At 35.1% G+C, this 16815-nt stretch overlaps 1 protein-coding gene across 4 annotated transcripts in view; it reads left to right on the forward strand.

Annotated features, from left to right (window-relative positions):
- UBR2 (ubiquitin protein ligase E3 component n-recognin 2) overlaps positions 1 to 16815 on the forward strand; it is a gene marked incomplete at its 5' end in the record, with an annotated part of 114459 nt that overhangs the window by 40001 nt on the left and 57643 nt on the right. For 2 of the 4 annotated variants that reach the window (XM_079713355.1, XM_079713357.1), the window contains 7 exons: positions 3063 to 3193; positions 5146 to 5284; positions 6010 to 6072; positions 10320 to 10440; positions 12222 to 12329; positions 12675 to 12763; positions 13694 to 13792. In XM_079713355.1, coding sequence (XP_079569481.1) covers positions 3063 to 3193; positions 5146 to 5284; positions 6010 to 6072; positions 10320 to 10440; positions 12222 to 12329; positions 12675 to 12763; positions 13694 to 13792 — 750 coding nt within the window. Of the gene's footprint in view, positions 1 to 3062; positions 3194 to 5145; positions 5285 to 6009; positions 6073 to 10319; positions 10441 to 12221; positions 12330 to 12674; positions 12764 to 13693; positions 13793 to 13862; positions 13962 to 16815 lie in introns of all 4 variants that reach the window. The other 2 variants (XM_079713356.1, XM_079713354.1) reach the window with 1 other exon arrangement.

Consider the following 16815-nt stretch of genomic DNA (forward strand, 5'->3'; position numbering starts at 1 on the left):
AAATGAAATTTAATTCAATAACATATAATAACTGAATGAACAACCTCAGTGAAAAATTTTTTATCTGAAATTTTCACTTATCAATGCTGCTTTCATCCCATTTGAATACAGAGCAGTGGTAACTAGTAGCTGAATATCATGCTAAATACGATTCTTGGTTTATCTCATTTAATTCTCAGAACAACCCTGTAAGATAAATACTACTGTTACCCATATTTTATAGCTGTGAAAGCTTGAGTCTTAGATTAAGAAACTTGCCTACAGTGTCCCACACAGTAAGTGCTAGAGCTGGGCTTTAAACCTAGGTAGTATAGACAACTCTGACAGTACAGTATACTGGTTTTTGAAAACATTTTTTGGCAGTGGAATTTTTTTAAATAAAATTTTAATTAAGAAATCCCAATAATAAAACAAATAAAAGCAGTATTACTAATGAATTTATTTTTATAAGTTGGAATGTGTATTATTTCTTGTTAGAAAATCGATTCATAACTTTGGTTTCTAGTTTTAGTTGGACAGTGTGGAGAAAACCCTCATTCATACCTTATTTGCATATGACAACAGTTAAACTCTATTATAATATGTGCTTACTTTTCTTTCTTTTTTTTTTTAAGATTGATTGATTGATTTTTTTGGCTGCATTGGGTCTAGTTGCTGCACACGGGACCTTTCGTTGCAGCTTGCAGGCTCTTCATTGTGGTGCGTGGGCTTCTCTCTAGTTGTGGCGGCAGGTTTTCTCTTCTCTAGTTGTGGCACGCAGGCTTCAGGGCGCGTGGGCTCTGTAATCATGGCGCGCAGGTTCCAGAGCGCATGAGCTCCGTAGTTTGCGGCACGCAGGCTCAGTATTGTGGTGCATGGGCTTAGTTGCCCTGCAGCATGTAGGATCTTAGTTCCCTGACCAGGGATCGAACCCGCATCCCCTGCATCATAAGGCGGATTCTTTACCACTGGACCACCAGGGAAGTCCCAACCACAGGTAACCTTTTTAACAGCATGCTATTCTTCTAGTTTGGAAGAAGAGTAAATCAAAGTTGACTCACAAAGGCTTGCATTCTCTAACATAAATGTCACCAAAAACAATTATTAGTCTTAGATAATACAACATAGGATAAGATGGTTATTTATTTTCTCATTCCAACTGACTTATGCTGTGATACGAGCACTTGGAACAGAAGTCTTTTCAAATAGAGTTTAATTTACCATTGTACACGAGTAGACTTGCACAGCCTAGCATCTCTTCACTTCAGAAATAATGTTTCTTAGTCAGTAACCCATTTTCAAGAAGTTAACATGTGCATACAAAGATGGCAGAAGAATCTATATCCATAGGCCATTTAAAAATTTGGATAATCATGGGCTTCCCTGGTGGCGCAGTGGTTGAGAGTCCGCCTGCCGACGCAGGGGACGCGGTTCTTTCCTCGGTTGGGGAAGATCCCACGTGCCGCGGAGCTGCTGGGCCCCTGACCATGGCCGCTGAGCCTGCGCGTCCGGAGCCTGTGCTCTGCAACGGGAGAGGCCACAACAGTGAGAGGTCCGCGTACCGCAAAAAAAATAATAATAAATAAATAAAAATATGGATAATCATATGTTTTTAAACTGGTGTGTATTTCAAATAGGAAACATCCCTACCAGGCCCTGGGATTTTTAGAACAGAGTTTGGACACTACTGGCTTGGATTCTCAAGAATTGGTGGTTGTTTCTTTCCCAACACCATTTAATTCTTATATATCCTGTTTATCATAATTCTTCAATCCTCTAAATGTCTTGTATTATGGGACGTAATTGTAAGAAATGGAATGACTGTATAGTGAGATAGTATCACGAAGAAAACTGAGTTTTGGTTCTACTTTCTATTTTAGTACAGTGTGAGGTTCGTATTATGATTAATAGCCACTCTTTTATGAATCCCCAGAAGGTACCAGTTCCAATACCTACTTTGTAACAGGAGGTTTTGCCATGTTAACTTCTAAAGTCTCCATAAGAAATAGTAGCAAACCCTGGTAGCAGTATAAAAAAAATTTTTTTTTGATGGGACATATAAAGCAGTTTATTGAGAAGAGTTATAGGTAAAAAGTGCTGTAAGACTTTGGAAAATCATTTTCTTACTTTACTTCTTCTTACACTCTTTAAGCCCTAGACCCATCTCCTTTAGGAATCTTTGTCTTTTTTCCTTCATCCTGGATATTATTCTCCTTCTCCATTTGTTTTATATCAGTTCCACTAAGCTGATCCTTGGTGAAGATGCACGAAAATGTTCTGTATCCTTATGTATATTTTCAAGAATGTGCTGGTTCCCATTCCATGATGTTGGAATACATTGATTTTCTTATTGAGAGATGAGTATAACACTATTTAGCCATTAAGCTAAATAACATGTTTAGATTTGATAAAGCATTAAGATTAGATTGTGTAAAACATTTTGCCAACCTTGACTGAAAGATAACCTTAAAGTATGTTTATAGTAATACTTTTCTACATTAACCTTGAAATTTAGTGGCTCATTCACTGTTAAGTCTAATGTACGAAGTTCTCTGTTAAATACATACACAACTTGACTCGCTGAGAGAAGGTGAGTGATTCTTAACAACATCGAGGAGCAGTTTTCTGACCTTGTTGACTTCTCCCCTTTAGAATCCTCAAAATCAGGTTCTCCTTTATACCTATAAAACTAAATATTACTTGTCCATCCTTAGATAACATTCCTTTGCTTATTCTGGAAATTGGGGATTAGAGAGATGTGAAGCTGTAACCATGGTTTGATGTTAGGTTTTAAAGATCCTAGAATGCCATTCTAAAATTTTTAGATTTATTTATTAGGCATTGGAGTGCCGTGGAATATTGTGGTTCATATGATTCAGTAATATGGATTATTATGAACAGAATGTTTTAGGAAGTTTGATTTGCTGAGATGTAACGTATAGGATCAAATTGAACAGAAGCTGAAGCTGGAAGATCGGTCAGCTTTTTACAGTAGTATTTTGAGGAGGGAGGCAGAATGGGAAAAAGGAGAATTAATGTACATTTAACATGGTTGCTTTTTTTTTTTTTTTCTGTTCTTTCAGGATCCTCTTGTGCATTTATCAGAAGATGTGATAGCAAGAACTTATAACATTTTTGCTATTATGTTTCGGTATGCAGTAGAGATATTAACCTGGGAAAAGGAAGGTGAATTGCCACCAGATTTAGAGATGGTGTAAGTACAACCCATTTATTCCTTGTATTTGTATTTGCTCACACTCAATTTTAACCATTTTGATTCTAATTCCTCAAATTAACTTTAATACAGCTAGGATAGAACATAATCTTTTTTAATAATTAGTTTTCAGCATAATAATAACCTTGGTTTTATAGTTTTTAAATATGTGTGAGCCATTTAATTGGTAGAGGTTTTTCCCTGCTGTTGCTTTCGCTGATTTATAGCCATATTTTAGCCACATCAAGGCTCTACCACTGGTTTCAAGCACAGACATTTTTCTCTTCTTTGTGTGATAAAGCTGTTAAGTTAACTCTACAATTCTTTTTGTTTGTTTATGAGATTTGATTAGGGAATGAGCACTTTGATCTAAGTGAGTTTTCTGCTTTGACTAAATGCACAGATTCAATTTTAACCATTTTTGATTCTAAATCTGTATAAAATTTATTCTACACTTTGTGCTTCTTTTAGAGTACATCTAACGTTTTTACCATTTGTTCTTAGATTATTGAGGAGATTGCAAATTTGTGACCAGAGAGCTGGATTCTGCTATAGCTGTATTAAGGTTAAGGGCTTACTTTTCTGCATGAATGTGCTTGCCTTAAGCAGCCTTCTCTTCTACTTTTAATTCTAGCCAAGCTTGTTGGAATTGTATTCACAGTTAAGGTTGAATACAAGTGAGAGTCTAAAGGACATTGGTGGTGTTTCTTTTTTGCTTTCTCAACAGTGTTCCAAATAATTAGGTTGTAGGTTGTTTTTTAGTAAAATGAGGAGTTAGTATTCCTTTTTTGGAAATGTTGAAAATGGCTTAGTTACCTCATGCCTTTATCTTCATGTATTTTGAGTTGGAGACCAACTAAGATCTAAATCTGAGATCCAAATTTAGACCGTAGAGAATAGAAGAGTTGTGTTTTTATTTTTCTGTTCCATTGTAAGTTTGGGACCACCAGCATAGAAGGGAAAAGAATCTAACTTGCATCTCTTGTAATGTTTTCCCATCTTAGTAAATGGCATTTCATCTACCCAGAAACCTGAGTCATGCATATCCACTTAGATTTCAGGTCCAGCTGGTTCTCCCTCTGTCAGGTTGTTTACCTCTATTCATCTCCATTACTACTCTCCTAGTCCAAATTGTGTTAATTTCATCCTTGGACAACATGACGTCCCTAACTAGACTGCCATATCCACTTGTGTCTCTCATGGTCCATTCTCCACATATAGCCAAAGTGAACTTTAAGACAAATCTGACCATAGCTCCTATTTCACTCTTTCAAATCTTTGATTGCCCTTAGGATGGCAAAATCGAAATCCATTACAAGGTCTTTAAGATTTCTGCCTCTCTCTAGACTAATCTCCTCCTTCCTCCCTGTGCTCCAGCTCCCAGTATTTACCTTTGCCACCTCAGGGCCTTTGCTTTCACTTTCTTCTAGCCCATGGTTTCTCAACCTTCGCACTGTTGCCTTTGGGGGCCAGATATTATGGGCTCTACCTGGTGGACTGTAGAATTTTTAGCAGCATCCTTGGCCCTTACCCACTGGATGCCAGTGGCACTCCCACCCCAGTCATGACAACCAAAAGTTTCCAGACATTGCCCAGTGGTCATCTATGGAGGGTAGAGGAGAATTGCCCCAATTGAGCACCACTGATAGCCAATTCTGACTTCAGCTCTCAAATTACTTCTTTGGCAGTTCTCTGAACTCCCATACTGGTTTTATCCCACTCTAGCATCCTATCCTTCTTGATAAAAGCCAGTTCACATAGATTATATGTATAGTATCTATCTTTCCCACCAGCCGGTAGTGTCATAGAGTGTGGGGACCGCAGATGGCTTCATTACAGGTGTGTGCCTAGTACCTAGCACGTTCCCTAGAACAAAGTGTGCTCTTAATTAATCATCCTGGAGCAAGGTGATATGCAAATAGATAATATATAATTAATGTTTTATCCCACAGAGAGAAGAGTGACACCTACTATTGCATGCTGTTTAATGATGAGGTTCATACCTATGAACAAGTTATTTATACTCTTCAGAAAGCTGTTAACTGTACACAAAAAGAAGCCATTGGCTTTGCAACTACAGTAGATCGAGATGTAAGTAATTTCATTATATTGATGTCACATAATAAATTAAACTTTTAGTACAGATAAGTTATCTTAGAAAATTGAGTTAGAGGTATATATGTTTAGGCTATTTTTCTTTAATTTCATATGAATATTGACCCAAATATATATTGGGTATAACTGTAAGCTATTGTCAGAAAGTTTAGGAGGAAGCATAGATACAGTTGCTCTCATCCTACACAGTGGTTAGAAATATTCAGTTATGAAAATAGAAATTATAGCAGCCTAGAAGAATAAATGTTGTGTTGTTCAAGGATAACAACTTGAACTTATTAATGGCTTGAAAAACGTTACGATAGCTTTGAAGGAAAATATTTTAATTTTTAACTTAATGAATAGAATAAACATTGTAGATATTAAAAATTGACCAAGGCTTCCCTGGTGGCGCAGTGGTTGAGAGTCCGCCTGCTAATGCAGGGGACACGGGTTCGTGCCCTGGTCTAGGAAGATCCCACATGCCGCGGAGCGGCTGGGCCCGTGAGCCATGGCCGCTGAGCCTGTGTGTCCGGAGCCTGTGCTCTGCAACCAGAGAGGCCACAACAGTGAGAGGCCCTCATACCGCAAAAAAAAAGAAAAATTGACCAGAGTTGTTATGTGCTCAGATAACACTGTGTTTATTTGTTTACTGTTTCAAAAGTTATTAATACTGAATATAAATATTTTTACAAGTTAATTTCAAATATCTTTATTTACAGGGACGTAGGTCTGTTCGATATGGAGACTTCCAGTATTGTGAACAAGCAAAATCAGTAATTGTGGTAAGTAATTTAAAAATATGTCTACACTCTTATTTTTTATTAGTATAAAACTAGTCCCACATTTTGGTGTATATGAACACATTTTTCTGCCTTCCTGAATGTAAAGCCACATCAATCAAAAATCATGTTTGGGGGCTTCCCTGGTGGCGCAGTGGTTGAGAGTCCGCCTGCCGATGCAGGGGACATGGGTTCCTGCCCCGGTCCGGGAAGATCCCACATGCCGTGGAGCGGCTAGGCCCCTGAGCCATGGCCGCTGAGCCTGCACGTCCAGAGCCTGTGCTCCGCAACGGGAGAGGCCACAACAGTGAGAGACCCGCGTCCCGCAAAAAAAAAAAAAAAAAAAAAAAAATCATGTTTAAATATATGTTACTTGAGCATTGCTTATTGCTTTATCTAGTTTTTTTTTAAGCTATGTAAGATTGATACAGAAAATGAATGTTTAGATGAGATATATATGTATATATTTCTGTCTTCTTATTTTTTATCAGAGACATCTTAGAAAGATTTTTGCTTTCTGTTTTGTTTTTGATAGGGTTTCACATTACTTTTTAGGAATTAAACTGGCCTTTAGCACCAAGATTAGAATTCAAGGGAAGTTGTTTCTTGGTACCTAATAGCAAGGTATGCTGCATATCCTAATAGCATTTAGTGTATAATTTATCTGAAAGAAAACTGTTCCCCACATTTAGATTTATTTTTTAAAGTTATAATTTATTATTTTTAACTATTCCATGTAACTGCATTTTATGTAAATGTCCTTTTAAAATATAATTTTATATATTGTGAAATATTTTAAATATACAGATGAAAATAGAGGTAACAGTAAATGCCTGTGTGCTACATTATACCTTATTTTCTTCATACATATTTTAAATAAATAAAATAGTATAGAGGCCCTTGTATTATCCCTTCTAAATCCCATTCCCCTTCCTCCTTCCCTAGAGATAACTACTTTCATTAATTTATCTTTCGTTTTCATACATGCCTTTATATTTCATCTGTTAAATATCCATCCATATTATATGTATTGATTTGGAAATCTTTAAACATTATATAACAAGATTCATACTGAATATATTATATTGCAATTTGCCTTTTCATTCCAGTGTTGTTTCTAGATTTATCTGTGTTGATACATGTATCTGTAAGTATTCCATTGATGACTATACCAAAATTTTTCCATTTTCCAGTTGATGGACAATTAGGATATTTCCAATTTTTTTCTATAACTATCAGTCCTGCTGTGGTCATTTTTTTGTCCTCTTGTTGCATAGAAGCAAAAGTTTCTCTAGAGTATATACCAAGAAATGGAATGTCTGAGCTGTTAGCTTTTGAGCATTTTCAGCTATACTAGATTTTGCCAAGTTAATCTCCAAAATGGTGGTACCAATATACATTCCAACCAGCATTGAAGTAGAGTTCCCATATCTCTACTGCTTTGTCAAAACTATATATTGTCAAATTTTTTTAATTTTGCCAGCCTGATGTGTATGAATGGCATCTCATCAGTTAAATTTGCACTGCCTTGATTACTGAGTATCTTATTTCATATTTATTGTATTGGTCATTTAAGTTTTCTGTGAATTTCTTGTTCATACCCTTTACCCATTTTTTTGTTATTAGGTTATTTGTCTTTTTCTTACTCATTTGTAGGGGCTCTTTACATAATCTGAATCCTGATCTTTCGTTGCAATATCTTTTCCTAATATGTGACTTATTTTAAGCTTATTTGTGATGCTTCTCCTTGAGCAAAAGCTTTAATTTTAATGTAGCAAAATATATTTTTCTCTTCATGAGTTTGTGTCTTATTTAAGAAATTCTTTATTGATAACTGGACATACTCAATTTAATAATACATCAGAAACTATACTGTGGTTGTATAAAAAGAACATTCCCATTCTTAGGAAATGTATACTGAAGTTTTTAGGGATAAGGGGACATTATGCATGTAACTTAACCTTCAGTGGGTTTTTTTTTTTTTTAATGCTTGTGTGTGTGTGGAGAAAGAAAGATAATGTGCAAATGATAAAGCAGTTGGAATAGAATGTTTACAGTAGATGAATCCAGGTAAAGGAGAAGGTGTTTTTTTTCCCTTTACATTTGTTGCTTCATAGTGTTATTTCAGTTTTTCCCTAAAAAATCAGTACTTGTAATCTCTGGTGGTGTCTGCACAGATATACTATATGCATAATATAGAATAGAAAGTCCAGAAATAGATACTAATATGAGGAAAATCTAGGAAACAAGTACATTCTAAGGGAGGAGGAGAGCTTCTTAACCAAGACTAGAACCCCAGGAGTTAGAAAAGAACTTATTTTTGGCTACATAAAAACTTTGCATGGCAAAATATTATAAAGAATGTCAGTAGACAGTAGATTTAGAAAAATTATTTCTAATTCAAAGGATAGACTTTAATGTTTATAATAAACAGAGCACCCATAGATTATCAAGTAAGGAGCAAACAACAAAATAGAAAAATGGACATAGGGTATGAAAAGACAGTCACAACAGAGAAGATCTAGGTGGTAAACATATGTAAAAAGAGACTCAAACTCCCTAGTTTAGTGAACTGACAGAGATTTCATACCCAACAAGATGGAGAAATTAGAGTGATAAAGTACCTTGCTGGCAGAGATGCAGAGAACAGAAATACTTGTGTAAAAATAAATTGCTACCACGTAATTGGAAAACAATCTAGTAGCTTCTATTATCTCTCCTAGGAATTTATCCTGTAAAAATATAAGCACCAGTTAGTATGTGTACAGAGATGTTCAGTACTATGTTTTTTTGTAGTCATAGAAGACTGAAAACAGAGACTATGAATGCCCTTCTCTAAAGAATGTCTAAATAAATCCACACCACAGAATATTATTGAGTCATTAACAACAACAAAAAACTGTTAACACAAAGATGCAACAGAATATGTGTAGTATCCCATTTTTTGTAAATCAAAAACCTTTATGAATGTGTACATATATAATACATATAGATGGATAAAGTATGCAAAGGTGTACTGTGTTAATGTGGGTTATGGAGATGGGATGAACTGGTGGGTAGAAAGATGATCCAAGCAAAAAAGGAAAAGGGGGGAAATCATGTTAAATTAAAAGTTTTGATAGACTTAAATAGACATTTATCCAAAGATGGTATGCAGATTGCCAAAGCACAGGAAAACATGCTCAGTATTACTAATCACTAGGGGAATGCAAGTAAAAACCACGGTAAGATACCACCTCATATCCATTAGGATGGCTATTAAAAACAAACAACAACAACAAAACAGTAACAGAAAATCACAGGTATTGGCAAGGATATGGAAAAATTGGAACCCTCGTTCACTATTGGTGGGAATGTAAAATGGTGCGACCACTACGGAAAACAGTATGGTGGTTCCTCTAAGAATTAAAAATAGAATTGCCATATGATCCAGCAGTCTTGCTTCTGGGTATATACACAAAAGAATTGAAAGCAGGGTCTCATGTTCATAACAACATTATTCACAGTAGACAAAAGGTAGAAGCAACTTTAGTGTCTATCAATGGATGAATGGATAAACAAAGTCTATACACATACAATAGAATATTATTCAGCCTTAAAAAGGAAGAAAATTCTGATACATGCTACAGTGTGGGTGAACCTTGAGGACATTATGCTAAGTGAAATAAGCTAGTCACAAAAAGATATTATAAATAATGTATGATTCTGCTTGTATGAGGTACCTGGAGTGTTTGATGGGTACAGAGTTTTAGTTTCGCAAGACAGAGAGTTCTGGAGACTGGTTATACAACAATGTGTGCTTTACAGAACTGCACACTTAAAAATAGTTAAGTTGGAAAGTTTTGTGTGTATTTACTACAATTTTTTTAAAGTATTGATAACATCACATTTGTGCAATGAAGTAAATTATTTAAATTAGTGTGTAATTACATTAAAAAATTAGTTTAAAGACATAAAGCCAATTTAAGCATTTAAATAATTTATAATTGGTGGGGCAGATTTTCAAATATAAGACCAAAAATTCAGGTTACTTAAAGCTCTAACTTCTTACTTTTTTATAAGAATCCTAAGATTCCTTCTAGAAAATTAGAATACGAGTAAAGCAAGCCACATGGTATTTTTCTTACACACATACATGAAAAACTCCCCTATAATGATGAGAGTGTAGCTATATTAAATAAAAATATTAACTTCTTTCTCTAAAATAGCCTTTTTAAGTTTGTTTTTTCATCCTGCCATTTCTTTTTAAGAGAAATACCAGTAGACAGACAAAGCCACTCAAAGTTCAAGTTATGCATTCGTCTATTGTCGCACATCAGAATTTTGGTTTGAAACTTTTGTCTTGGCTGGGAAGTATTATTGGATATTCAGGTAGGTTCATACTTGTGCTAATTGACTTAAAAATGAGCTCATATGCCTTTGCAAAACTGTTTTGGAAAAAGTAGCAAGTGGAATTGTTTTTTTGCTTTAGTTTCATGTTTTAAAATACCATCTCATAATATTTTTATACATAGAAAAAAATCTGTTTCCTACTTTTGATCCACGGGATCTTTTTATATGCATACAGAGGAGTCTGTGTTCAAATAAATGCAGGAAACGGTGGGTTAAACAATTGTAAATGACTATAATATGCTAATGAAACCTAAATCTTACCAACTTGATAAAAGAACCTATTTCTTAATGGCGTATCCTGTGGAATTCTCTTCCACAAAGCAAGCTGCATAATGCTACTGTATATAAAACCTAAATGATTAACTGTTTAAAGGATGTCTTTGTTTTGACTTCTACGACTTGTGGTTACTAATATTTGCAACCCTGAAAATTTGCAAATTTGAAGTTACTGTGTATTTGAGTTTTTGTTTTTCCACAGTCTACAAATTAGATAATCTTTTAAAAGTAGTGGTAAACAGAATTAAGAACGTCCAATGCCAAAAATACAAGTTTGTTGTGTAACACTGAAGAGTAAACTAGGAATCGATCTAAGCTGTCATACTGTTCTTCAGGCAAGAGAGGTGGTTTGAATAAATGACATTCCAATGTTTGCTATAAAGAAAATTTCTAAAACATTTGTATTAAAAGGCTACTAGAAAGAGTATTGCCACACTGTGAATTGACAGGTGAAAATATGGAGGTGTGGAAATTTAGGAGAACGTGTTTGTTTAATCTAAATGTCTTTCCAATGATTTCTCTCATCCTCTTTTTTTCTTTTTTTTGGCTTTGGTGTTTTCCATTGGATATCTATATGCCAAGTACTGTGCTACAGCATTAAGGAATAGTATCATGGAAGCAGTTTTCTGCTGAAAATTTTCTTTGAGAAAATGTATTTACCGTCAACAATTTAAAGACCTTATCATCTATTATTTAATTCGTATATAAAGTTTTCTCTTTAGCCTTGTAAACAATTTCTATTTGGTGACTCTTAAAATTAAATTTTAAAGTTACTCTATTTTTTAGGGGTTTTTTTCGGATTATTTTGCATGCTTGTAGAAGACTTAAAAACAGTGATTTTAAATATAAAATATGAAACTAGAAGGTGTTAAAGTTCTGGTTTTATTAATGCTAATATATAGTTTTTAAGTTTAGCATTTAGAATATAAGGGAATTTGCCTTCCAAAACCCCTCATATAGTAGGTGTACATAGTGTATTTTTGTTTAATGAAGAACATTTTACATAACATTAATAAAATGGACTGGTATATATTAAAGTACAGAGGTATTCTTTCTTTTAAATGGTAGCACAATTTTATATTATACCTATCTTCAGTTACCATGGGATATGTAACAATTTTACTGTAACCTGGTTTAATTAGCATAGATGCTTAAAGAACCATGTTTATTTCAGTGGCTTTTGGGTTCTTTGTTGTTTTTTTAAATTCTTTACAGCATAAGAGGTCATTGCTGTTCTGATACACATGTATTTTGGTATTCTGGAATAAGAGTTGGTGTATAATGCAAGATTTGGAATTTTTCTCTATTTTGTGAACATGTTAATAAAATAGTTAATATGTTTACTTTTTCTGAATAAATTTGACCTTTAGTTTAAAAAAAAGTAAGACTCTATAGTAGATCCATTTGAAAATTTCTACTAATATGTCATTTTATTTTAATATTTGAACTTACTGTTTCTTGACTACCTTTTTTCTTGTTTTAAGATGGTCTTCGCCGAATTTTATGTCAAGTTGGTTTACAAGAAGGGCCAAATGGTGAAAACTCTTCTCTAGTGGATAGGTTGATGCTTAGTGATTCCAAATTGTGGAAAGGTATGTATCTTAACTACTTTTAAGGTATAGGGGAACTTACACAAGTAATTGGGATGTTAGTTTCTTTTTCATTTGGGGGGGTATCTAATAAATATATTTATGGTTTTTAGAATTAACACATGCAGTCTTATTCTTTGGGGAAAAAACAGATTTGGGGATCCATGATCCAAATTAAATCACCTTTATGTTTTGTTTGAAAAATATATTTAGAAAAACTGATTAAGGAACACATGTAGAGTGTTGCTCTTGACACTTAAAATACAGTTGATCATATGAAAACTTTGGAAATGTAATTTTTGGCTTGTTTGATACATCCTTATCTTACATCTGCTCTTTTTGTGAAAGGTGCTAGGAGTGTGTATCATCAGTTGTTCATGAGCAGTCTACTTATGGATTTGAAATACAAGAAACTGTTTGCTGTTCGATTTGCAAAGGTAAGTAGTTTCTCACTTTTAAAGATTAACAAAACAGGTTATATACAGAGTAACTGTAGTCCATGATTATATCCAGTGTTTGTAAAATTAACAGCTGATAGTAGTATGTCAGTGCATTGATTTTAAATTCTAAGAAACTTCATAAATGATCTTTTTATCTTTCATCAATAGAATAAAATTCTAGCAGTGAGGTTTTTCTTATTTATCATCTGCCATGATAATGTGAATATCCATCTCTGCAGTGTGTATGATGTGAAATGATAAATGAAGACTTTAAACCTATGTCATTGAATTATGTTATTCCTATTAAATTTTGTGTAAGAAAAGATAATTTTAGTTGAAACGACCTGTATATTTGGATGTGATTTAAGAATCATAACTCTAGGTTGTTGATATTATTGAATTATGTTCTTCTCCCTTTCAGCAGCATGCGATTAAGCTAACTGCTTGGTTTTTTATTCACCTGAATTAGGGGTTATTAACAAAGGAAACATACAAGAATCATTTGGGGAGCTCTTTCAAAATGCATGTGTTTGCATTCCATTCTCAAACCTACTGAAGCAGATTCACCAAGAATGGGGCCCAAGCATGTATACTTTGAAAGAGCCATCAGGTGACTCTGATAGGCATCCAGAAGTAATGAAAGTCTGGTTTAATCAGAGACAGTGTAAAGCTACTGTGATTTGGCTCCACCCATGTACAGTGACGTCCCAGGATTTTAGTAGCTGTTACTCCTATTTGAGCTCACAAATTGCCACTGTGCTAAAGAAGATTGTATAGTGAATCGATATTTACACAGAGTTTAGTTGGTACATTCCAGTTATCATTCTCATAGAATATCTTATTGACTCCTCCAGCACTGATTTTTCATTATAATCCTTAAACATTGGTCATTGTGGATTAGAGGTGAATCTCCCCCTTGTTGTTTAGAATTACCAGCAGTTGCAGAGAGATTTTATGGAGGATGATCACGAGCGAGCAGTGTCCGTGACTGCTCTGTCTGTCCAGTTCTTCACCGCACCTACTCTGGTGAGTAGTGCTTGCCTTTTCTTTGTAACTGATAGTTGGCACTCCTTGCCTTTTTTTGCCTTCTTAATAGAACTATGAGCGTTTGCAGAGTGATTATGTGACAGATGACCACGACAGAGAGTTTTCAATCGCAGACCTCTCGGTTCAGATTTTCACAGTCCCTTCACTTGTAAGTACTAAAAGACTAAGAAGAATTTTCTTGTTTTCCATTAGAAGAAGTAAAGCCTTAAAATAATAGAGAACTGAGATCTGTATATTCCTGAATAGAAAAATATTTTATTAATGGGTGATCAGACTTCAGATGCCTTCAGTCATACTAGAACATGTATCTTTGAATGTGTAATCTGGAGGGGAAAGTCATTTGAACTTAATCTGTACTTTCTCATAGTACTTCCCCGAGGTTTTGAACTGATGAGTTAAAATTAAACTCATTAGTTTAACACATTTATCCATTAGAAACAGCATATTGTGGGAATTCCCTGGCCGTCCAATGGTGAGGACTCAGTGCTTTCACTGCCTGCAAGTTCAGTCCCTGGTCGGGGAACTAAAATCCTGCAAGCTGCATGGCGCGGCCAAAAAAAGAAGAAACAGCATATTGTGTATAATCTCACATTCTAAGAAGCCTCCTTTTCCCTGCTAAGGGAAAGGGTAACTAAGGCAGTTGAATCATGATGATTGGGTGATCTTGTACTAAGTTTCACTAGTTGTTCCAGGAGGCATCACTATGTTTTAGTTCTGTTGAATAATTTATTAATATTTAATTCATTTAAAAAAATTTACTGAGCACCTATTATTTATTGGCACAATTCTAGGTTTTTGCGAATGAACAGTGAACAGACATGGGCCTTGGCCTCATGGAACTTACAGTAGGGAGGGAAAGACTCACATAAATGGTAACTAAAATTATAATAAAAACTGAAGAATTCTGTTGTTTTGATAGAGTAGGAGAGATCTGACCTTTTCCCACAGTTCAGAAGAGGATTCTGTAGGGAAGGTAACTTTATGCAGGAGCGTGAGGAGAAATCATGCATAGGAACCAACACTTGAGAAAATCTTGAAGTAGGGAAGAGAAGAGAAGGGAAGAAGTACGGTCGAAGATCCTTGAACACAGAGTTAAATGAGACCAGAAACATAGGCAAGGGCCTAATTGTATGGAGTTAAGAGTATTCTACAGTTATTTTATTAACAAGGTGTTATGTTCCAGATTCTTTTTTTAATGACTGTTTTTTCCCCAGATTATTTTTATGTTCAAGGGTATATTCTAGGACAGTTGAAGCTGTCTGAAGTCTATTTAGCCACTAATGAGATATTTTGCGCCAAATTAAGGACTTCGGTTTTTCTCTTAAGAACGTTGGAAGGCACTGAAGAGTTTTAGGTGGCACTTATATCATCACATTTGTGATTTTTAAAAGATGATGCTTCTTGTAATTTGGAGAACAAATTTGCAGGAGCAGTAGTGGATGTGGGAAACCTGTGGGGATTGTGGCAGCAGGTACAGACATTGTGAGAGATATGTAAGTAGTGAAATCTACTGACGGGCCACATGTTGGGTTTGAGGAATATTAGGTTTGGTGAATGATTGGTTGTTGGGTTTGAGGGGAAAATATAAAGGTGATTGCTGGGTTTCTGACTTTTGTAACCAAGTGGAGAATGAGTAGAACTTATAAAAAGGGAAAGTGTTGCTTTCAGTTTAGTCAGGGATGAGTTTGAGAAGCCTCTGAGACAATCCCATGTGTATTCAAATCTGTTTCTCTCCTCAATTGATCCTTTTGTCCATTTCCATGCCAGTACCAAGTTTTAATAATATTAGCTTACTATTCCATTTTGATATTTTATAGAGCTAAATCTTCTTTCATTATTCTTTTCAAAAAAATTCTTAATTATTTTAGGCTTTTTTTAAGAGAAGAACTAAAATCAGTTTGTCAATTTCAGAAACCACATTAGGGTTTTTGACTGAAATGATGTTGTATTTATAGATAATATGGGAAGAACTGATATCTTTGCAATATTGAGTATCCCCATCTAGGAACATAACTTGTCCTAAAAGTGTTTATGTTTTATATTTTTGACACTATTGTGAATTATTCACATTTTTAATCTCACTATGGCTAATATGTAAGGAAACTACTGATTTTTGGGCTTCCCTGGTGGCGCAGTGGTTGAGAGTCCGCCTGCCGATGCAGGGGACACGGGTTTATGCCCCGGTCCAGGAAGATCCCACATGCCACGGAGCGGCTGGGCCCGTGAGCCATGGCCGCTGAGCCTGCGTGTCCGGAGCCTGTGCTCCGCAACGGGAGAGGCCAAAACAGTGAGAGGCCCGCATACCGCAAAAAAAAAAAGAAAACTACTGATTTTTATATATCCATCTTGTATCAGTCTGGTTTTCTTATTAACATTTTCTCTAATATTTTGTGTTGATTCCTTGGAATTTCTAGTAATCTACAAATAATAATTTTTGGTTTTTTCTGATATTTCAACCTTTTATGTTTCTTGTCTGACTCCTTTAGTTAGAAGCACTAGAAAAATAACATGTATTCATTTATTCAGAGCATATTTATTTAGCACCTTTATTAACTAGGCACTGTTTGGGGCTCTGGAGATAAATATAGCAGTAAACAAAAAAGACAAAAGACCCTGTTCCCATGGGATTTATAGTGCAGTTGGGGAGAGACAGATGTATATAATATTTACATATTTATATATTTATTATAAATCAAATGTTGAGAAGTGCTGTAAAGTAGGAAAGCGGGTTAAGGGGTTAGAGAGTGACAATGGAAGGGTCATATTTTATACAAGGTTATCAGAAAGCCTCTCAGAGAAGTGGTGTTTGAACAGAGACGTGAGGGAGTGAGTGATGTGACTAACTGGTGACAGAGCCTCCTAGGCAGAGGGAACAGCAAGTGCAAAGTTCTGAGATGAATGTGCACTTGGCATTTTGGAAGAAAGAACCCAGAACAGGCCAGTGTTGCTAGAGTGAGTGAGGAGGAGAATGATCCATGAGGTCATTGAGTCTGGGGATAAGG

The sequence above is a fragment of the Hyperoodon ampullatus genome (genome assembly GCF_949752795.1).
Source record: "Hyperoodon ampullatus genome assembly, chromosome: 10".
NCBI classification, from domain to species: domain Eukaryota; kingdom Metazoa; phylum Chordata; class Mammalia; order Artiodactyla; family Ziphiidae; genus Hyperoodon; species Hyperoodon ampullatus.